Source organism: Nematolebias whitei, chromosome 13 (assembly GCF_014905685.2).
Source record: "Nematolebias whitei isolate Nwh7 chromosome 13, NemWhi1, whole genome shotgun sequence".
In the NCBI taxonomy this organism is placed as follows: domain Eukaryota; kingdom Metazoa; phylum Chordata; class Actinopteri; order Cyprinodontiformes; family Rivulidae; genus Nematolebias; species Nematolebias whitei.
Window position 1 is genome coordinate 6877453 of NC_056510.1, and position 23905 is coordinate 6901357.

General features: G+C 40.9%; 1 protein-coding gene across 1 annotated transcript in view; it reads left to right on the plus strand.

Moving 5' to 3' along the window:
- The window catches only part of clasp1a (cytoplasmic linker associated protein 1a), a 67930-nt gene that overhangs the window by 906 nt on the left and 43119 nt on the right, over nt 1-23905 (plus strand). The window contains exons 2-7 of the mRNA XM_037686827.1: nt 16600-16678; nt 16998-17101; nt 17268-17359; nt 17646-17721; nt 17995-18092; nt 18574-18644. Of these exons, the coding sequence (XP_037542755.1) occupies nt 16600-16678; nt 16998-17101; nt 17268-17359; nt 17646-17721; nt 17995-18092; nt 18574-18644 (520 nt within the window). The remainder of the gene's footprint in view (nt 1-16599; nt 16679-16997; nt 17102-17267; nt 17360-17645; nt 17722-17994; nt 18093-18573; nt 18645-23905) is intronic.

Sequence of the window (23905 nt, forward strand, 5' to 3'; positions counted from 1 at the left end):
GGTGGGACACGTAGAAACATGGGACACGATCGAGACAGATGGGACATCTAGAAACATGGGACACGATTGAGACAGATGGGACATGCAGGGACAGGTGGGATATGCAGAGACAGGTGGGACATCTAGAAACATGGGACACGATTGAGACAGATGGGACATGCAGGGACAGGTGGGACACACAGAAACATATGGGACACGATCGAGACAGATGGACAACGTAGGAACAGATGGGAGACATAGGGACAGGTGGGACACATAGAAACATGTGGGACATATAGGGTTAATGTAGAAACAGGTGGGACACGAGAGACAGATGGGACAGGTAGGGAAAGATGGGACACGATAGAGACAGATGGGACATGCAGGGATGGATGAGACATGCAATGGCAGATGGTACACATAGGGACAGGTGGGACACATAGAGACAAGTGGGACACGTAGGGACACAGACAAATGGGACTTATAGAGACAGGTAGGACACATAGAGACAGATGGGACATCTAGGGACAGGTGGGACAGATAGAGTATTGTCCCTAGGTGTGAGTGACATCATTAATATTTGTTTGTCTCTGTGTGTCCCTGATGGACTGGAGACCTGTCTAATCTTAATCAAATCTAAAATGTCAGATTTACAGATTTTCAGCTAAAGTCTTTGTGGTAGTAGCTGAGACTTGTCCTCAACATACTCCGAGTGACAACAAACTTTGATTTTGGTTTTAGACGAGCGTCTAAATGAAATGTTCAGATTTAGCGTTTTAAATGTTGAAGCAGAGCTGAACAGGATCAGTTTATCTGTGACAGAATTAACTGATTCAAGTCCTGTAGTTTGATGCTTCTGTTCATGGCTGTAAATCAGAGCGATGAAGGAAACCGGAGCTGAATCACCGTCCTCCTCCTCCCTCTGACAGATTGTGGGATATTTCAGAGTTTTATCTGGGCCGCCGTTTTTATCTGACCCTGGAAAGTTGTTGCGTCAGCAGTTCTTCTGTGGCCTGTTACATTTGACACAAAACTGTAAGAAGTCGTTGTTTACTTTATGACTGTAGCTCTGATTTCACTGCAGGAACTGAGCCGACCCTACTCCGTGGATCCAGGAGGACTTGAGTCCTCGTATGGGTCTTTGTCTCATTTGTTTTGTCTTGAAAGTAAAGTCAGGTGAGACGATTCGGTCCAAGACAGATCTCAGTGGTTGATTAACATCTGGTTTGTTTTGGTGATGATGTGTTTTAAAGGTCGTGCTGGACCCAGTTTCTCCTTCAGCTCAGCCTCGCTCGTCTCTGGGCAACTAATGTGGAAACTATTTAGTTATAGTGTGGGAGGGGGGCAGATTAATTCACCATAAATGGAGGTCTAATAGGGAGCAACCGTTCAAAGATGGATCTTCAGTCAGCTGCACGTTTTAGTTGTTCAGGCAATAATTCTTGTTTTATTTTACTGCAGAACCAGCCTCTAGATGTAGATGAGACTTTGTTTCACAGCTTGAATTAACAACAACACCAGCATTTCTTAAAGGGATGCATATCGCCCACCACCTCTCATGACCCTCTTAAGATGGGTCAGGATGGAGGTGGGTCAAACAGTAATAAAAACAAATCATGTAATCACGTCAGATTTGACCTCGACGTCTGAAACCAACAGGTATTTTGTGCTTTGTAAGGTCTGTCGGTCATAAGGTAGGGGCGTAGTGGCGCAGAGGTTAGAGAAGGTCATGTTATGTTGTTTATTTGTCATATGCAGGTTAACACATGAAATGTTCAAGATGAGAAGATCTGATTTCAACTCGCTACAGACAAAAACAAAAAACAAACAAAATACTAAAGCATGCAATACGGGTACAAAATAAAGTACCAAAAAGTGGAAAAAAAAACATTTACAAGGTCCAAGAGAAATATAGTAAACAACAACATGGTAGAATATAACGGTGCAAGTAGGATGAATTAGTATAAATAAGTATTTCACAGGTTGTAATACAGTATAAGCTTAAATGCACATGATTACTGTATATTGCACATAACTAACAAAAACTACACAGGTTGTGTGACAGGTTATTGCACAGGTAGTGAGAGTAACACTGAGAGTAATTGACTTATGATGTAAGGTAGTGACATACATGACATGCATACATACATGATACAGACACATAGTGCAGTAACAATAAACATATTAGGTGTCACAGATGTGGCTTAGTGCAATGTTATTGTCAATAATTCAGTAATCTGACAGCTTGTGGGTAATTGTCTTTGTGTATTGGGCCTGTGATCAGAAGGTTGCCGGTTCAACTCCCTTTACCAACATCAAAACGTGGGTGGAAAAGGTGAAACACCCACACTTGCCTCCACTGTCACTTGCCCCACTCTGGGCCCTTGAGCAATCCCTTAACCCCACCGTCTGCTCCCAAACAGGTCTCTTGAAAATGAGTCGTCGTGACTCTATAGCTATGTTTACATGCGCAAAATTCTTTGACCTGATAGAAACGTTTTCGGATTAAATAATTCAAATGTATCGTTTACACGGGCGCAATGCGTTCGCGATGAGCGTTTACGTGCAGCGGGCTTTGTTCTGAACAGAAGTACTGACCTGCGCTGAGTGGTAAACTCTCCTTTAAAAAAAAACACAGAAGAAGAAGTTCTACTTCCGGGATGAACGTAAACAAACCAGAGCGCCCAAAATGGACCCGCGACAGGTTTTAATGACGGTGGAGACGTTGCTGCGCTCCCTGACTGAGCTACAGGTCATACAGATCATTTTGAGCTCTTTCAAAGTTTCTAATAGAAATGTTGAGTCGCTCACCGACCAGTTTTACTTCCCCGACATGCTAATATTATTAGCATTAGCCAGGCGGAAATGACAGGTCGCACATGCGCAGTCAGGTCAGGTTTTCCACGATCGGGAAAAAAAATGAACAGATTAGGCGTTTACATGCGCACCGTTCGGGTCATGGATCGGCGTAAACCCCCCGTTTCGTTCTTGTCACAAATTATTTCGGATTGCGCTGAATAAACAAAAAATAATCCGAATGGGGCGTTTACATGACGCACTTTTATTCTGAACGGCCGTTTAACCTGATTACTTATGTCCATGTAAACATAGCTCATGAGACTCCCTGTATACATAAAGGTTAAATAAAGTAAAGGTTTGTCTGCTAACAGCCAAACACATGATTGCCTCTTTAGCAACATTAACCGACTCTGTTAAAGACCCAAAACATAAATCTGCTGCAGCCCAAAGCAGACGTTCAGTCCTTGTATCTCCATCAAAACGCCTCGGTGTCTCAGAATAAAACAAACTGGAGTAAAAAGATGTGAACTCCTGCCTGAGGGAAGTGATTCCTCAAACATCCTGTCGGGTCGTCCTCCCCTGCAGGGCAGCACACACTCCGGGTTTATGAGCTGAACTTCAAAGCGGTCTCACACACCTACACTTAAAATCTGAGGATCAGAACCGGTCCTGCTGATCTGAAGCTGCTTCCAGTCATCCAGGATTCGGTTTGGATGAAGGAAGTCGAGCTTCAGGCTTGTTTAGACCTTTCTGAGCAGCGAGATCAGAACCGTTTTCATAACGGCCAGTGAAAAGAGCTGACGCTGTCCTACAGAAAACCACAAGCTGTAACAGGCTGTGGAAGCAGAAAGTGCCTTTACCTTAAGGTGGTTAAAAAAGGTGAGCCCCCATAGGACGCTCCAGTTCCTGAACCTGAACTCATCTGGACCAGAAGAACTCCCGACACACATCATCTACAGAAAGCCCAGGAGAACAGGAAGTCATTTCAAGTTCCTGAGGTGTTTGTCTAAATTGTCTTTAAATTAAAAAACGATCAGGTTAAAAAACGTCCTCATCCAGCCCTCGTTGTCTGAACGCTGACTCAGCATTCACACCGGTTTCCTGCTGTTAATTTTACACACCGTCTGTGTAATCTAACGTCTCCTTAAGGTGATTTTGAAGGGATCTCGGACTACTTGCTCATGTTGGCTTTAATGTTATTTCTCTATTCTACTGAAAGTTGTTGTTTGTAGCGTGTGAAAATGCCTAATTGTTGTTGTGCACGATGTTTGGGTCAAAACGATCAAATCTAACCAAGTATATTTACTCTGGCACTGACGTCATATATATATTAGCGCTGGCGCTAACAGGCTAAAGCTAAGGTGCACACCCCCACAAAACTGCCATCCATCCTGCATCTGCAGGGCAGCACCAGACTGCTGTCACACGTGTGCACTGCACTCCGTGATTGTGTGCTGAGTTTTGTTGTGTGTGTTTCGGGAGGAACAAAGTTTGGCTTTACGTCGGCTCCAGAACTAATGAAGGACAAAGAAGTGTCCGTAAGTCTTTAGTATTACATGAGTAACTATTCTAATGTATCTGAGATTAACTTTTGATCTAGAACTGAGGTAGAACGCGGAGCTCTATGCAGCAGAATCTCTTTCACCAGCAGCAAACGGTAGCTCTTGTGTCCGACTCGCTCCTCTTCATCGTTCAGTCTTCATCATTTTCAGCTGCAGGCTGACTATACATTCTCCTCCCAGTCGATTCGGTTCAAATTAAATGGCTGAACGTCAGATATTGTCCAAAACTAACCTTCAAGCTGGATGGAGCTCACACCACTGCAACCTGTCTGTCATTTACCCAGGATGCATTGCATCATCAACAACATGGCAACGTCTGTGTGACAATTAAAAAAATATATATAAAAACTGAACCGCCCTCACTGTTTTACAGTCCTATTTTTAGCTGAAGGAATCGATTTAGGTCTGTTGTTCCAACTAATCGGAGCTCCCTTTAACAACTCATACATCAGAACATTCGGCTTATTCATGAGATACCTTTTATTTTTAGTAACCTTTATACTTTGTAAGATATTTAACTTCATTTGCAAATATTTTTCCCATAAGAATGCATTGAGATTTGTCCAGTTCCTTAAAAAAATAGGGTTCTCTTTGAAGTGTGGTTCAACAAACCGGGTTTGAGCCTATTTTATCTTTCAGCTACCATGCTGCTACTTTTAGCTTCTAGCTAGTCTTTTGATACTTTAAACTTGAATGGATGGTGCTTCGAATGCTTAAAACAAAGTGTTGAGTTGGAGGCGTGAAGCAGTTGTTTCAGAAGCAGGAAACGATAAATTAACGTCTCGTGTTGTGACCTTCCCCAACAGACCTGATTCAAATCACACAGGAGCAGAACCGTTGTCTCTGCAGAACAGAACCCTGTCTGTTCTGATCCGTCAGCCTGGAAAACAACAACTCTGATGTTTTGCCTGTAGTCTGTCCACCGGAGACACGTGTGGACGTCGTCACAGGTGTCTCCGTGTTGTCTGAACACGTCAACACTTCTCAGAGTTGAAAGCGGAGCTGACAGCCTGAACTGATTCAGTCAGAACCAGCTTCGCTCGGGCAGGGATGGACCGGGCAGGGTGGAAAGGATGGATCTGAGGCAGGGACGGACAAAGGAAGAAACAAAGGTTTAGCTTCAGTTTTCTAACAAACAAACATGATCCCAGTAAAATAATCCAGGTTCAAGTCCCTCTGTCCTCTCTTTGTCCTGTCTCGTTGTGTTTTTGTCCTATCAGTCCAGCTCCTGTAAATAATCTGAACAGATTATATATGGTGAGAGATGATCAAACTACAGCAGGTGCTGGAAATCCCACTTTCTGGTATCATTTCTGACGTTCCTGACACTCTGCCAGCAGAGACCGGTCCAGAGCTGAAACCCACCCAGACCAACTTCTTAACACTAGGTAAAGTTACTTAAAAGCTGAAAGTGGCAAAAGGCTAGCTAACAGAAGCACTAGCTAAATGTAGCAAAAAGCTGACTAAATGCTAAAAGCTTTAGTAATTAGCAAGGCTAATGGCTAAAAGTAATGAAAGGTTTGCTTTAAGCTAAAAGTGGCAAAAGGCTGCCTAAAAGCTTAAAGTAGCTTAAGATGATCAACATTAATCTAAAATCCATAAATTTGAAAAGAAATGAGTAAGTTTTGGTCATTTTGGGAAGAAGAACCTCAGCATGTTGAGGATGGACCATTCTGGGTTCAGATGTAATAGTCGGAGGCCAGCCTCTGAAGAGACAACCCTCCCAGTACCGCCAAGAACCCAGTGTGTCCTGGACTCTGGGACGGTCCCAGCAGCTCATTAAATCTGTCAGAATAGAGTTCTGTCGGCTGCGTTTGTTTATTCACAACAAAAGAAGCTGCAAGCGTCGGTCCGCTGAGTGTCCTCCATCCTGCAAACAGAGACATGTTTGAGGGCTTTTTGTCCTCACTTTGGAACAAACCGGTTCTGATCTGTTGGTTCTGAATGTTCCAGGTTTGTGTCCATCCGAGCTCTTTCTTCTGACTTCTGTAGAGTCTTAAAAACCAGAGTTGACTGGTGCTCAGACTGGATCTCCCAGGTGAGCTCAGGTCTGAGTTATTGTTCCTCTTGTCCTTCCTCTGGTTTCCACGCTGTGATGCCGGCTGTCGTCGTGTCTGTCGGTACAACTCAAGAACTCTGTGGTTCTGCAGCGAGCCGCGTGGTTCTGTCTCTTTGTGCAGACATTAACGCTGCAGCCTCTGCTGGGTTGCATCATGAGTTCTGCAGCGGTATGCAGTCGGCTCCGTCCAGTCACAGGCTGATCTGAAGTCTTCAGCTCTTGTTAAGTTGGACCTGGAAATATAAAAAAAAAAATCACAACGGTCCTGTTTGTTTCTGACTTTTTAACAGTTCCTGAATCGTGCAGATCATTTTAAAGAGCTCTATGGAAAAGGGTCCTCTTTGCTTCCAAATAGGCAAAAACGGGAAGAAAAAAAAAAACAGCTCGAAAGCCCGTTGGCGTCGTTTATCCCCGAGTTTAAAGCATTTTCAGCTATTTTGTCTCCTTGTCATAAAGCTGTTGAACCCAACTTACAAAGTATCTGACAGTGCAAAGTCCAGCTCTGCAGCTGAAGTTACAAATCAATCCCACAGGAATGTTTGTTGCGTTATCTGCTGAGGTTTCTGTGAGAAGCAGCTAAACCTGAACGTTTCCACCGGACCTCACTGAGAGACTTTTACAGTAATGCCCGACTGGTTTGTATGAAATCACCAGTTCTTAAATTATATATCGTTAAACGTATTACTTTTTTTGTGCTTTAATCTGCATTGAGATTGAGACGCTGTATATAATCCCATGAGTGAAAATTTTAAATGACTATAAAGTGAGTTAAAGAATAAATTTGGTCCAATTTTGCCTATGAAGCTGTAAGAATTGCACAGAATCTTTGCTTCCCTTTTCTTTTTTCAATCAATATTTCCATTTCGATCCCCTTTTCCAAAGAAAATAAGATGTTTGATTTTGTAGTGTCGGCGGCGTTAGCTCCACAGTAAAGTTTTACTGGAAGACGAGTTTTGCTCCTTTGATTTGCAGAAATCCAGCACGATGGGAGTCAGCTGCTTTTCTGTTTTTTTTTAAAGTTTGTGTCAGTCAGTTTGTGTTTTACTCCTAAACTCTTTGTAATGAGAATGAATTCCCCTCATCATGGGTGCACGCAGATCTGCCCATGTTCAAATCTGGTTGTGTTTAGACGCCATTTTGGCTGCAAACACGCTATTGGGTCACCACTCGCATGCACTCTTACTTTTCCTCCAACCTCAATGAGAGGAGCGATCTCTTCCATTTAAATTTATTTAACCTTTTAAATCCTTCCACGGAGGTAAAACCTGTACGGAAGACAGACTTGGGACTAATGGTTTCAGTGTTTTAAAGCGCTACACAGATCTTGACTCTGCGCAGACCTACACCTACTTCTCTTACTCTCTGTCCTGTTAAAAAGGACTGAGCTGCGATCACGGCGCTGCTGGCCAGGAGGCTAATGCTGCTAAACTGGACCTCGGCAGCTCCACCTACAAATACAAGCTGGATTAGAGAGGATCTTTATTTTCTTACACTTTAAAAATAATCAGGCTCACTTTGGCTGGTAAAAAGTACCTAATCCTGTATCCGTATTAAAGTATTAAAGATGATGTGTATTTGCTTATTTCTAATGCCTTTTATGTTTTTTTTTATTATTAATTTTTCTTTTTTTTTAACTTAATACAAACAGAAACATGTTCCTAAAAACATTTCAGTGCTGCTCGTCACACTTTGAGTCTGTTTCTGAACCATGTTTGGGTTCTTGTTGTTTAGCTGAGTCTGTTTTTAGTCTTCTGCCCGTGGCAAACGGGCCTCATGAGCCCCTCCGTACGCACCACGACCCGTCCCGTGGTTCCCGTCTGACGGGCCGCTTCTCTGCCTCCAGGACACGGTGGAGTCGGGCGCTCGGAGACGGCTCCTCCAAGATGAAGACAGGAATATATTTTTTAAAAGTTATTAATAACTCATAGAAGCAAAACAAAATGTGCCCAAACCTGCTGAGAATCTGATGACTTTAATGCATCCGTTGTCTCTATAAGACGGTTATCAGATGATTTTTAGATTTTAAACAAGATTTAAAAGCACAGAACGCCTTCTGTTGGACAAAAACATACATAAATAATCTGAATATGATCATAGTTTGCAGTTAAAATGTGGAGAAAGGTTGAAATGATAAATGTGAGCATTTCTAAATGAAGTCTGGTGTTCTCTGGATGATCCTGAGTGATGGTTTCAGGTCTGGTTCTTTCTCGTTAATCTTTTTTCTAAATGAATTTTATATTTTTAAACTGAGTTTTCTGCACTGTGCAAAACTCTTGATCCAGTCCTCATTTATTTAGACTTTCCTAGACTATATTGGATCTTCAGACTTTCAGAAATGTTCTTTTTGGACTTGATCTGCTTTTCGGATCAGTTTCACTCATCGTAGCTGAACGTTTTTAGAGGAACTCTGACTAATTGATCATCCGAGCATAAAAAACTCCACAACTTCAGCTTGAGCCGACATCCATCAGTTAAACACGGTGGAGGTTTTGTCATGGTTTGGGGCTGGTTTTCTGCAGCTGTGTTCAGGTTCTTGGTGAAACAGGAAAAATTATAAACACACAGAAGCACATATTTATCAAAACATACTGACGATATTTAAAAAAGTGTCAGTCTTTAAAGGAATATGTTCAGAGTTTGACACCAGCTTTTCATTAAATATTCATTTTTTTGATTGGTAAGCTTGATCAGCTGTGGCAGCCATATTGGATAAAGTTGACCAGAAGTTTCTGAGTTGTAGACGTTCATCAAGTGATTACTGTCGGAGAGTTTCAGTCAAATTCACCCACTGATTCATGAGACAGAAGAAGAAATTTCTTTTATTGTCATCACACTCGTGTACACTCCATATAAACATAGTAATAAAAAGAGGCATTCCAGTAAAAAATACAAAAAAACAAAGAAAATAAGATAAAGTAGGAGTAAAGTTTCTACAGTTATTTACATTTCTATATACCGGTACATTGCCACAGATTTTTCTGCTGATTATGCAGTACTATAAATGAATTATGTAGATTTGTATGTCCAGTTTTATAGTTTTACAGCTGTGGCTATTGATTGATATTTTGCTAACAGACAAATAAAAACACAGACCTGATTTACATGATTGCCCACCTGTAAAAGTAGTCAACAATGAGGAGAGTCATTCGCTTGGACAGCTTTATAAGGAAGAGTATCTAATGAAATGTCAGGCGATTTTATTTTGCTTTTATATATTTTTAGATACGGTGCATAAGTTCAGAAGCTGCTGAAGTTTCAAGGTTTGCACGTTAAACTGTTTGTGTTTATTTGTATTTAAATTCAGATCAGATTTCTACACCTTCATCCAGATATGTTTACTGTAATAAACCAAATGTCAGCTTTGACTTGTTTAAAGAGCAGATGAATTAAAAAAACATTTGATTAGTGGTGGTTAGGTCCACGTTCATTTTATGACTTAATTAGAACAAATCATGAAAGCATAAAGGAAGTTCTTTTGGAGGAAAGCCGCAGTTCCTTTGGCATCACCTCATTGTGGCTGAACGTTTTTATCGGAGCGTCGGTGTTTCTTTGCGCAGGAAGTTCACAGTTTTAACTGAAACAAATCGGTCGTGAAGTTCCATCAGAGGGCTGTGAAGCGGGCGTTTGTGTGTATTTGAGCGCTGTGACAAGTTTTAAGCTGTTGTTACATTTTGAGCCTGGAGTTGACTGAAGTTGAGTCACTGCTGCTGTTTCAGAATAACATCATGATTACTCATCCGGCTCTGTTACTGGAGACGATGCTGCGTGTTGGAAACGCCCAACCCTGCTTTCGTATGAGTGGAATTTTCTGCTTCTTTTCTCTGGAAGATGAGTTAAAACTGGTTAAAAACAACAGTAGACGTAACGGATATACTCTGAACATTGTTTATTTCAGGGCATCTTTAAGTCAGCTGATCTTTATGAGTTGGGAAGTTTTCTTCACTGCAGAGGTGGGCATTATGGCAAAAATATCTCCTCACTAGAGCCCGACGATATCGTATTGGGACGGGAAGGCTAATGCTGATAACTATTATAATAGCAGAGCATCTTTGAGCTTTGTCCACCCTAAAAAATCTTGAACAGCGAGTGGAGTTCACCAATCCACTTTTTTCTTCTTTTTTTTTTTTACTTCCGATACGATACACAAGGTTAAGTATCGGTCGATACCGATCCGATACCTATCTGATACAGACAAACTGTGCTGAATTAACAAAAATGGCTAAATCGTGTCATCTGGACCCTTTTCTGAAACAGGTTCAGATGACACGATTTTGCCATTTTTGTTGTTGTCTACCTGGATGATTGAGCTTACAAACCCAGTGCTGAATTAACTTAAAACATTTGTATTAGAGCACAAAGCATAGAAATAGTGAATAGATCTGCCCAGTCATGGATTGTCACGATACCCGATCCAGAAGTTTTTTTTATATCTGTACCGATACCGATATTGGTATCTTATCGGTGCATTTCTAAAGTGGAGCGGGGCTTGTTTAATTAGCATGGCTATTAGCAACCATGAAGCAACCAGCTAATTAGATCCACGTCGTACGTAGTCCCATAGTAGGTTTACAAGTGGTGCACTGGTCATAAAAGCACTCTTCCTAATGTGCGTTCTTATTTTTTATTCTCCACTATTCACCATAAAGTTATCAAGTGTGTTACAAAAATATACATTAAACAAAGAAACGCCCTTCCCAGTTCATTGTTTACACAGTCACGTATGGTGAAGACCTAATTAGTATTGACCGCAGCAGAGTTTTTATTTTTTATTTTCTTTGCAGAGAAGTAAAGATTCCAGACAAATGATGCATTTCATTGAGGATGACAAAGATAATGTTACTAACACTGATATATTTTACTGCTACAACAGATTTATTGTTCTGGGTAAAGTTTTACAAGGCAGTAGCCTATGCCAAGTTATCTAAACATGAGCTTGCTAATTTGAGAGGCACGTAGCTAATGACAAGTGGATTGGAGGATTGAAGAAATCTTTTTTTAAAATGTCTTATTTATTTATTTTACAGATCAGTTAAAATAAACTTGCCATGCTCTGTTCAGCAAAATACGCTACGCAGTGTTGCTCCCTGCTTTGGCTGTGCTGAATGTGAAAGTGAAACTTAAAGTGAACAGCCATGACTTGAAAGTAGTCTGCATCGCCCTCTGCTGGATAAATTATGCAATTACGCCGTTTGCAAGTAAGGACACGGCTCGTTCTCAGGGATGAAAGTTAGAAGTGTTTATCGGTTATTAATGGGACAATTATCACATACACGACAGGTCCCCAAACGTCTACATCGACCTTATTGATATTTCGGTTGGGCTCTACTTATCACATATATATTTTTTTAATAGTAAAATCATCATTTTATTTCTATTTTTACACATATTTTTTAACCTTTTTTTGCAGGCAAACTATTTTCCTTGTAAACCCCGCTCCCGTAAGGCAATAGATATATCAGAACATCTAGAACATTTAAAATCAGTAAGAACAGATTTGAACCCTCCTGTTGTCCTTGGGTCAAAATTACATTAGATAAGCTAATCATAAGCATTAAGAAATTTTTTTTTTTTTAATTTAGGTTTAATTTTAATATAGTCAGCTAAAATTCCAGAGTCAATGGGCTGATTTTATTTCTATTTTTGTAGTTGATTTTTAATTCTAAAGTAGCTGTACCTTGCTACTTCTCTGCTTTTCATAAAGTAACGTTGAGAGCTTGACGAGCTGTTCTTAGTTAGTTAATCAGCTGTTTTTAGCCTTGTTAGCGAGCCTGCTGCATGCTGTATGAAGATGTTTCTCTATTGTTTTGGTCTACACGGTCTTGGTGGTGGGTCGGATTGTCAGTGTCGCTTCCAGAATATTTTTTCAAGACAAACTCAACACATAAAGCCGATAAATGAAAATGAGGTGGATAATTTTCATTTATCATGCGATTAATTGATTTATTGTTTATTGCGATAGGCCTACCGACTCAGACCTCTGATCTAGGACACCTTGAGGTCCCCCAGGAGGTTCTGGAAAGTGCTTCTGCGGAGAGGGAGTTCTGGGCGATTTGCGTCAGGCTTTTATTTTTATTTACTGGTTTCTCCATGAAGGTTCTGTAGATTTATGACGCGCATGGTTGCTGCTGTTCACCATGTGTCAAATTCTGCTCCGGCTGTTTTAAAAACATACATTAATTAAAAATCTCTCTAACCTCGATAACCAGTGTGTTCAGGCTTCTGTTTGTGTTGTGGCCCCATGACCCGGGTCATAACAGAAGTAAAACCATAAAATATTTTGGTTTTCTAGTGTCAGAAATTAAGTTTAATTAGGACCCATTTTGTGCACTCAGATTTAGTGTTTTACTGATTTAGAACATCAAGAAGTCATTGTAGAGTAATGGTTGTTGTAAGAAATTTTTTTTTTTTTAGGTCTGGAATGTTTAATGTGGATTCATGATTTTGTAAATCTGGTTGGAAAAAGCACAACACGCAGCTGCTGTCTTCAGTCGGAGCAGATCGCTACGAACACGTGTGCATGTTTCTGTTTGTGAGGAGCTCTGTGGTGTTTCCTGCCTTCTGAGGGAGCAAACCTCCTCTAATTGGGTTTAAAAGCGGAGGTCTGCCCGTCTGGATGAGTGTTCACGAGTCTGGAAGCGAACGAGGGTCGGCACAGGCAGGCTGCATGAAAGAACCGATTATTACCTGATGTGTTCAGGCAGGATGAGAGGAAAAAACGAGGCCTCGGCTGAAACGCAACAAAGTTTAAATCTTTGTCTTCACTACAAGCTTCATAACACCATCAGCACTCATCATACAATTTATTTATTCATCTACATAACTTTGTTTTAAAGTTGAAGAAGTTCTAAAACTCCAGTTTGACTAAATTTGCTCCTGTTGATCCGTTGCACATTGTTTGTGTGTGTTATTGGTTTTATTCGCTCTTCACACTTTCAGTGAGTGAGTAACATATGGGAGCAGAAAGGAACAAGTGTATTCATCACTCATAAATACTTCCGTCTCAGTAAACATGTAGTAAGAAACATTTACTGGAAGAATAGTAAACGGGACCAGCCTCAAACTGAGCATTTAGTGTAGTCGGAGGTTAAATGCATGCAGCGTGCGTACAGTGACATTGCTGTGGTGTGTTTAACTCAGCAGAGGTTTGTTTGTGGACTCTTATGGTCCCCCGTCACAGAGCGAAGAGGGGGAAATAATTCAATTCACTTTATTTTTATAGGTCCAAGTTCCAGAAGTTGTGTCAGGGCACTGTACAAAAACATTCACATACATTAAAAAAGCCAATTAGTAAAGTTATCTATCTGAGGAAGCAGCAGAATGTGTTGAATCTTTACTTTGTCGCAGTCAAGTCAAGTCAGATTTATTTATAAAGCACATTTAACACCACCACTTACACCTTCATCTGTTAGCCCTCTACTGTACATACTGTACATAATCTACTACCTACTGTTCATAAGTACTCAAATACTTATGTATATATTTTTCTTTTATATAGTTTGTTTATACCCCTTCATATTTATAACCTGTTCATAGTCTGTACATTCATAACCTGAATATATTTATACTTATAGCATATTCAAAACAACTTACTGTATATTGTAATATATATAATATTTTTTTTTGCTAAGCACTTCTGGATGGATGCAAACTGCATTTCGTTGCTTTGTACTTGTGACATGTGCAATGACAATAAAGTTGAATTCTAGTCTATTCTAAAACAGGAACCGTTACCAAAGTGCTCATCAAAAAGATCACATCATCAAATAAAAAAAAATAAAAAGATATAATTACAGAATCAGGAATAAAAACATAAAAACACAATCAGAAACAATGAAATACTGTATTAAATCAGACTCTGATAAACATCAGTGAAAACAGGTGTGTTTTCAGGAGAGATTTTAAAACGGGGACTGAAGTGGACTGTCTAATGTTGGGGGGCAGATTGTTCCAGAGTTCAGGGCCCATGACTGAAAACACCCGATCTCCTCTGAGCTTCAACCAAAAGCAGCTGATCAGATGATCTCAGCGCCCGAGAAGGAACATAAGGATGAAGTAGGTCAAGGCCATTAATGCACTTAAAGGTCAACGGGAGAATTTAAAAATCAATTCTGACACGTACCGGGAGCCAGTGAAGGGAGGACAAAACTGGTGAAATACGATCAAACCTACGAGTTCCTGTTAAGAGCCGAGCTGCTGCATTTTGGACGAACTGGAGACGTGAAAGGGAGACCTGACTGACCCGACATAAAGCACGTTACAGTACTCTATTCTGGTAGTAATGAAGGCATGGACTATTTTTTTCAAGGTCAGGTCTGGTCAACTCGGCCTTAAGTTTAGTTATCTGCCTTAACTGGAAGAGCAGAGTTAATCTGTTTATTAAACTTAAAGTCCGAGTCTAAAACTATCCTGAGATTCGTAAGAGACTGGTTTAGATGAGGCTGAAGGGAGTCCAGGTTTACAGGATCAGAGACGGCGGTAGAGTTAGGGCTAAACACAATGATCTCAGTTTTCTGATCATTAAAACAAGAAGTTCGTAGTCATCCCAAGTCTTGATGCTATCAAGACATTTTAGCAGAGGGTGTCAGAGTCTCCCATTCTGAGCAAGCACAAACGCAACAGTGGAAAGGAACAACTCCATTTTAACAAGAAGAAACCTCCAGCAGAACCAGGCTCAGGACGAGCATCTACCTGCTTCAACCTGCTGGAGTTTGAGAGGACAGGAAGGAGGAACAGACAAACACAGAATGACAGATGTCCTTCATGTGTCCATCTGTCTGTCTTGTGAGCGTTATAACTTAAAAAACAAGTGAGGTGCCGCCTTCTGTTTTGGTGTGTGGCTACATCTAGGTGAAAGAAAGCTACTCTCAAAAATGTGGTTGCCACGTGAAAATCCAAGATGGCTGCTGCTGTGTGTGTAAATTGGCCACCCCATCATTTGAGGAAACTATGCTTTCTAGTTTTTATATTGCTTAAAAGTATAGTTTTGTCAAATGATTGGAGTGGTCAAAGATTAATTATGTTGGCCAAGGCCACCAATGGCCACCCCCTCGTTCCTCCACTGCACCAGCTGGTGGATAAAACTGCTCGTCCACTCTCTAGGATCTGTCTCTATGCGCTGCCTTGGACAAGAAAAAAACCTCCCTCCTCATCTCACACTAAAAACATTTAGGCTTACTTCATTCTCTGTTCTATTCCAGTCCAGAAAAACACCCATGTTTAAAACTACAAACATTCACTATTACGTAAAACCCCCTCAGATATGGGGGACACCGGAGTGCCACTTGTTAGTTATAGTCAGACATTAAGTACACCGTGACTCAAACACCATTCAGGTGATTTTTGTGTGTCGTTCTGCAAAAAATCACTGACTGAGCTGCTTTTTAACTCTCCCCCCTGCCCCTGCCCTCCATGTTTGGAGTCATGTTGCGACTGAAGAAAAATAAACCACTCCAAGCTAAATTGGACTTTGGATATTGGAGTGGCTTCACTCCACCGGCATTTTGTTTGTTGCAGGATAAATTTCAGGATTGAACTTTGAACTGTCTTAAAACCAATGGTTCCCAACACAGGTCCTTGAGCAACACCGTCCTGCATGTTTTAGTTGTTTCCCTGCTTTGACACATCTGATTTAAATTAATGGGTGATTAACAGCTTTCTGCAGAACACGAGGAAGTAAATCACTGAATCAGGCATGTTGGAGCAAGAAAACAACAAAAACATGCAGGATGGTGTTCCTCAAGGATCTGTGTTGGGAACCACCAACGAGCTGGCCATTTGTTCTTATAGAAAAAACATTTACATCACTGTTTTAAAGAAGACTATAGGAGACTGTGCCTTCACGATATCTGCTCCCATCCTGTGAAATCACATAAAAACTGCTCATTCTTTAAAAAGTTTTAAACGCTTGTGTTTATTTTTCTGTCGTTTTCAACATTGGATTTTAAAAGTTTATAGTATTGATCTATTATCAGAATCAGATCAATTGGATTACCGTCTCTCTTTCTTCATCAATGGCTCTCTATTGTTGTTTTTTAATGGGATGCTATTTTTATTTATTTTGGTTCATTTTATTGTACGTATTGTTTTGCCTGTGTTTTATTAATAAACTAATATTTTGGGAACGTTTTATTTATTCAACTTCATGATAAAGAAATTAATTTTTATCCTGTGGTTGATTTTTATGAGTTGTCTGGTTTCCAGGTGGCTCTGCTGGGTTTGGACCTCCTCTCAGCCTTAGTGACCAGGTTACAGGACAGATTCAGGGCCCAAGTGGGAACGGGTAAGGTCCAATTTTACCGTTTTATTTTAAACAAAAACATCAAAGCTTTTTATTATTATCTGACCAATGTAAATACTGTTTAGTACCTCGTCTGCTTTAAAGCTCAATGACCTAATAACAAGCTTTCCTGTCCTTCATAATGTAATCATGACAGGTTTTTATATATTTTATGAGGATTTAAACATGTGATTTGCTGCCTGCATTTACAATATACAATTCATTTTATTTGTGAGAAACATGGAAGTTAAACACAAGTCGGTGTGTGAGAGTCATCTCAACAGATTGCTGTAAAGTCAGACGTTCCGTTTGTCTCCGTCAGTTCTGCCCAGCCTTATCGACCGTTTGGGGGACGCCAAAGACCAAGTTCGAGAACAAGACCAAACGTTGCTGCTAAAGATCATGGAGCAGGCTACCTCCCCACAGGTACCTCAGAGGGTTTTATTGGGCAAAGCGTCCGGTACGTTTCTGGAAGCATTCCAAACTGGACAGTGAATGCAGCACGGCTGGAGTTGATATTGCTTTAAATGAAGTGTATCTCCCTTCAGTGCAGGTTTCTGATGAATGTTTTCTCGTGTGTGTGGTGTTTCAGTACATGTGGGACCGAATGTTGGGAGGCTTCAAACATAAAAACAACCGAACCAGAGAAGGAGTGTGCCTTTGTCTCATCGCCACGTTGAACACGTGAGTGAAACACCCGCGTCCACTGACCCGGGTCTAAACTTGGAATGAAGACAGCTGAGATGTTTTATCCTAAATTATTATTTCTCCACTGATCCGGGTTCAGTTCATTGATGTGAGTTCCTCGTTAACCTGGATCTGTTCGAGGAATTAATTTTTACTTTTTTTTTTTTATTTTTTGCAAACTTTTGACACTCGTAGCAACTGAGAAGTTTCTCTAGTTTTTCTCCAGGAGAGAGAACTGTAGTTTATTAATTAATTCATCCACTTGTATTATTATATGTTTCAGATATGGAGCTCAAGGCCTGACGTTAAGTAAAATCGTTCCTCATGTGTGTAACCTCCTGGGTGACCCAACAGCTCAGGTAAATCTCTCGTCGTGGGGTTTAGGACCAGTTTCAGGCTTTTCTGTTTCGTTATCTTTATTTCACAGCGGCGTATTAAGACCACTCTTTTGTCCTCTTAATTATTTTATTTTTAGTTAATAATGTGTGGAAATGAACTTCCTTCATGTTCGTTCCATAAAAACACACGTTTACTGTAAATGTTCAGAGTAAACCTGGCTCCGTTGAGGAGCAGATGATGACATCCAGATGAAAGAAAACATCTTTAAAAACGATTTGTTTTTTGGCGGTCAGGTGCGAGACGGAGCCATGAGCTGCCTGGTGGAGATCTACAGACACGTGGGGGAGAGGGTGAGGCTGGACCTCAGCAAGAAAGGCCTTCCTCAGTCACGGTACGACAGCCGGAAACTTCTGGAAACACAAGAGTCCCGAGCATCGGTTGATTCTCTGTTCATGTGATGATGATCTGTTTGTGTTCAGGTCTCCCCCTGGTGGAGGCTTTACGAACTGCAGCTTTAACATCAAACTTTCTGGGTTTTATTGTGCTGCAGTGATTGCTATTAAACCTCTGAAGGCACTACATGATGAAACGAAGATAAACAAAAAACTAGAAAGATCTGAGAATGATCAAAAACATTTTTATTTTTATTTATTAAAAATAAATCCAAACTGTGAAGATGAATCTGGTTTTAGCTTCGGTCAGCTGTTAACTCGTAGGAATATTATTTTTAGGATGACCCCTTCCTATTTTATACCTCTTGAGTTATATTTTGTAAAAAAATATATATATATTTTTTAATCCAGCAGCTTTTAAAAGCCGTTCCATCAGGTGATGTAACCCCGCTGCTCAGAGAAATGTTTTTATCTCCTCAGGTTGAATGTAATCTTCAGCAGATTCGATGAAGTCCAAAGATCCGGGAACATGATCTCATCCTCTGGTTCAGGTGAGTCCCGGTTCTCTGACCCTCTCTGGTGAACAGACGTGCGAGACGTGGACGAGCTGGGTGTTAAAAAAACGAGGCGAACGTAAATGTTTTTTTAGAGCAGGGTGGATTTGGGACGATGTGTGGGTCTGGAGCTGCGCGGTGGCTGCTCGTCATGTGCTCCACGGGGAAATCTTCAGTTAAAAAGCAGCTTTCTTTGCTCAGAGCCTCGTCTTCATCACAAGTCCTTCAGCCAGCTTTGACTCTGTGTTTCTAATGAGCGGCTGTCGCTCCGTGTTTCATGTGTTGATGTGAAATCATGTAAAGGCAGGAGGTGGGGAGGTACAGTCAGGCAGCGGGCGATATGCATTCCTTTAAGAAAAGTTATTTTAAGATTTTTATGAGCTGACATGAGAAATGTTTGTTTGCATACTGAGAGTCCTTCTCTAGTTCTCCAAGCACCAACAGATAACCTCGCGATAGGTCTTTAAAATCCTCGGAGGGCGATATGCATTTCTCTAAGAAATGCAACTTTCTGAGACGAAGAAGTGACATCAGTTTTAGGGTTGGGCGAGAAAAGTTTTTAATTTTTCGGCTTCTTTATTTTTTGATCTTACTGTATTTTTTGGCCGATAAGTCACAGTTTTTTGCATAATTTACATACCCTGCGACTTATACACAAAGCAACATATTTATGGATTGTTCCCATTTTTCTAAACCAATTTTCGGCTGAGATACGACTGTTTTCATTCATTCTGACTGAAAATGTTGAACACTACCGTTTTCAGTCGCTAGAAGCCACTCGAGTTGTATGGCATGTGTCATGTAATAGGTAAAGTGGCTATTAATGACACAATCGGCTTGCCATATCCTGCCACCTTCGTCCAGCTCGCCTGAAGCAACCGTCAAATCAGCTTCATTTCACTGCGCCGCCCCGGAGAAATGCAGCTGATTTGATCACTGAAGTGCATTTTTTAAGTAAAAGTTCAACTGAGACACACATTTGCTATAATGTCGAGCAAACAAACAATTGTTTTAGGTGCTTATCTTGTTAAATTTTGAAGAAATGCGCAGCGTTCCTCCTTCCTGATTTACTCGCTCTGCGCGCTTCCAGAGCACCGAGGCAGCGAATACTTTGCAAAATGCAGCTGATGTGACCGTCAAAGTGCATTTATTAAGGAAAACTTAGACTGAGACACATCTTTACTATAATTTTGATCAAACAAATCATTGTCTTTAAGTGTCAGTCTTGTTAAAGTCCTCCCGTGCACGCTCCTGCGGTTGCCATTTGGCAGCCAATTGATTTTTGTCACACCGGCCCACATTTCCGGGTTGTCAGCGGTGACGCATAATAGATGCGACGTATACGGCGAAGCGACATATTTATGAATTTTTTCCTCGTTATTAGACAAATATGGACTGATATGACTTATAGGGTGGTGTGACATGTACGGTGGAAAATATGGTAATTGTCCATCTTGTTCTCTTAAAATGATACCCGAGTCCATATTTTTAGATTTACTCGCATTATGAAGTTGTTTTAATCAACATTTGTTTTTATTTATTTATGAAGCTGCGTCGGATAATGCAGACGGACTTGATTTTTACTAGAAAGAATATTTCTCCCAAAATAATTTTTAAAAAGTCGCTTATCATCTTCAGTTTTGGTGATGATGAAATTAGTTTTTGCTGATTTAAACAAATAAATTGTTCATTTCTTTTCTGAGTAATAAATAAACAGTGGCGTAAGATGGCGGACTGACACCTGACAGGAAGTCAGAGGCTGATTAAAGATTCTTTTTATTTTTCCATTCATTCAACCTTTATTTAGACAGGTTAGTCCCATTGAGCCTCGAGGACTCATTTACAAGAGAGACCTGATTTCAACAAAGAACGATGATTAAAGGGTCTTGTTCTAACGTTATAAAAACAGTTGTAAATATATATTTATATAGTGTTGCATCATTTTCAGCCCCTTTTTTGTTATCTGCATTTGGTGGCAGGTCAAACTGACAACGACCATGCAGAATAATGTAGTGTTTTAATTCCACAGCAGAGAAAGCGATGTAGCCTCTAAGTGGGTCTATGGGAAAAATATCGGTATTGGTATCAGTTATTGGCCAAAAATCCAATATCGTGCATCCCTAGTTTATTTACTTATGGAAACAGGAAGTGTCTGAAAACAACAGAAGTCTTACACTTTGGGTTTATTTAAGCTCACATCTGCAGATTAAAGTGAATTATTTATATTAAGTGCAAACCCACGTTTCAGAACTGAGTCTGCTGTAGTAACCAAGTCAAACTGCACCGTTTGATTTGGTTCACGACCTTTTCACGTGTTTGGTTTCATTAATTTAAACTCGGGTGGATCAGGGTGTGTTGGGGATTGTTTTGCTTCTGAGATATAAATTGACTTCCGAGCTCTGAAAAGGTTAAATGTTGGCCCTGAAGATCAGCTGAGGAAGAGCTGCGTTATGTTACGGCTCGAGTCCACCGTTTGCCTGTTTGAGTAGATTTTTATGTTGAGTCTGTGCATATTGTTGTCACTTAGTGCTGCATCTCTTCCTACTGGAGTTATGGCCCTGAGCTGCGACAGCACACGTCTTATGGTTTATTTATCACATGGTGAAAACTCTTTAATAAAAATCGTAGCCTTGATGTAAGCAGGTTTTAGATAAATGTATTTTTATCCCTCTGGGCGTACATCGCTCCGCTTTGCGGTGCTCTTGCGTTTTTGGTGAAGGATGGAGGCGGTGGGAGGGTTTGGCAGCGGGGAGCGTTGGGAGGGAGGGGGGGGAGGGATGGATGCTTGGATGCAGAGCGGAGGGAGTGAGGACGAAGCAAGCGCATCTGCTGCAGCGTTGGAGGTAAACAGAGTTTCAGTGAACCGTCAGCTGTTTGCACCATGACGGCCGGTGAAGGTAAGACTGGAGACCAGATCTTTTCTATGATCCACTTCCTGCTGGGTCGCCTTCTGCTGCGATCTGTGGAAGGACTCGCAGTCAAAGCTGTTGTTATTCTGTAGACAACGATCAGTTCCTTCGTTTTGTCTCAAGCTGCCATTCTGCAGTTTAGTCTTCTCCCTTCAGGAGCCATTTTTTCCTCCGTTAGAGATTAGATGAAGGTTTCCTTCCTGCAGTGTTTGTTATGTAATCCATTGAGCCTCGTCGGTTTTGGAGAACTGGAGCTTCACTTTCCCAGGAGTCTGGATTTAGTTCAGTTTTCTGAGTTTTTATTAGATGACGTTTGTTTCTGAAGCTCTCCCTCTGCTCTTCCTGCACTTGTCCAGCAGTTTGGTTTCATCTGGCTGCTGTTCTTTATTAGGAATATGTTGTAATCTGCAGCATTTTCAGATTATTGCTGAAATTCCCTGCTCTGCTAGTAAGCCCCGTTAGCTGCAGCTAAAAGGCCCAAATTAAACAAGTTTTAATCCAGATTGGACAATTAGCTGATGCAGATTACTGATCAGAGAAAATATTTACAAACATCTGAGGATTTATGGCTGTTTCATCGAACAGTTAGTTTTCTCCCTAAACATGATGGGGGGCGAGGGTGGGGGGACTTTTTCTTATCCAACAACGGTTTGAAAACCAGAACCTTCAAGAAAAGTTGAGTCATCTGTTTATTAAAGCTAAATCTGGGGATAAAATGCAAACATTTATTTAAAAAAATGAATTCAACAGTAAAATTTGCTTTACTTATTACGGTAATAATACTCGGGCCTTGAACTGTTTGCCTCTTTTTATGTTTCTGCCATTATTTTCAAATTTGACCCACTTACTGTAGTTCTGGAAACAACAACAACAAACCCACATCATTTGTGTCTCAAACCAGGATTAATGAGCTGTGCCTTTTAGTTTCAGCACATCATACAGCAGAGACCAAATCTGCAAAAACCTGCAAAAAATGTCCCCATAGGCATCAACCCAGTGTCCAAACCCTGTTCAACCTAGAGCGGCATTATTACTTTATTTCAAAAACGTTTTCGTCTCCATCAAGGTTCATGATCAATAATCCAGGTACAAAATCCAACATTCATTCAACCTTTATTTATACAGGTTAATCCCATTGGGCCTCGGGGACTCATTAACAAAGAGTGATTAAAGGACGCGTACAAATTGAGTTTTTTTTTTTTTTTTAACAAGTGAAAATAAAATGGTATTTAAAAGAAAATGTAACAAAAATACAGCGGTGCATAAAACTAAAAACAAGAACATGTCTGCATCGGTTTTTCACAGGAACTTAGATGTTTGAAGCCACAAGGTTGAGAGCTTCAGATCTTTTTGCAAGATTCAAAGTTCATTCAGTTCATCTGGACGCTTTCGTTTTTTATTGAGAGACGTTTCGTCCTTCATCCAAAGGACTTCATCAATCTGAGGAGCCACAAACGAACTGTGGCTGCCTGGGAGGAGTCGACGGGGGAGAGGGCGGGCCTCAGAAACCATCTTATCTCCAGCAAACTAGGTAGCCCACTATGGGAGTGTGCTGCTTGTGGGACACGGTATGTTTGTGGCTCCTCAGATTGATGAAGGATGAAACGTCTCGACAATAAAAGAAACCGTCCATATGACCTGACTGAACTTTAATGTTTTTCTTCTGCAGTTTCTTCGTCCAGTTGTAGGCATTTGTCTCCTTCCTCCCAGTGTCTCTCTGCCATCGGACTGATGGTGATCTTAAATATCTCCAGAGGTCAGAGGTCACACACCCAAACCCTCATTGACTTCCATTTTGTCTGAACTTTGTATTCTCTCTTCAAAACAGAAGCCGGAGGGTCTTCTTAGTTGATCTAATCTTCTCCAAAAACACTAGAAATATAAAAACTGGCCTGTCTGCCTGTTTTATTAGACGTGCTGTCAGGAGGTGAGAAACAGGTTAATGGTGCTCATGTGGTCACAGGATTAAAACCACTGAGGCCTGCAGCTGCAGAAACCCTGAGTATTGGTGGATTGTTGGGGCGGCAGTGACTTCTTCTGTCAACACTCAAAGTTTTTGTGTTTTGTCGTTGTCCAGTGTGTGTGTGTGTGTGTGTGTGAGTGTGTGTGTGAAGCTGGAGGACACTTTGATGTCCTCAGTGTTACATAAACACTGCAGGCGCTGCAGTTGTGTCCGTTCCTTCATATCCAGCTGCAAACGGGTCACCCAGTTTGGCTTCAAACACCCGGCGGTTACAGATGAAGATGTGGAAACGCTGAGCGTCGGTGAGGAGGATGAAGGCCGTTCCTGACTCTTCCTCACAGATCCACGTACAGAACGAAGGTGCGGCTTTGCCGGGAGCTTATCGC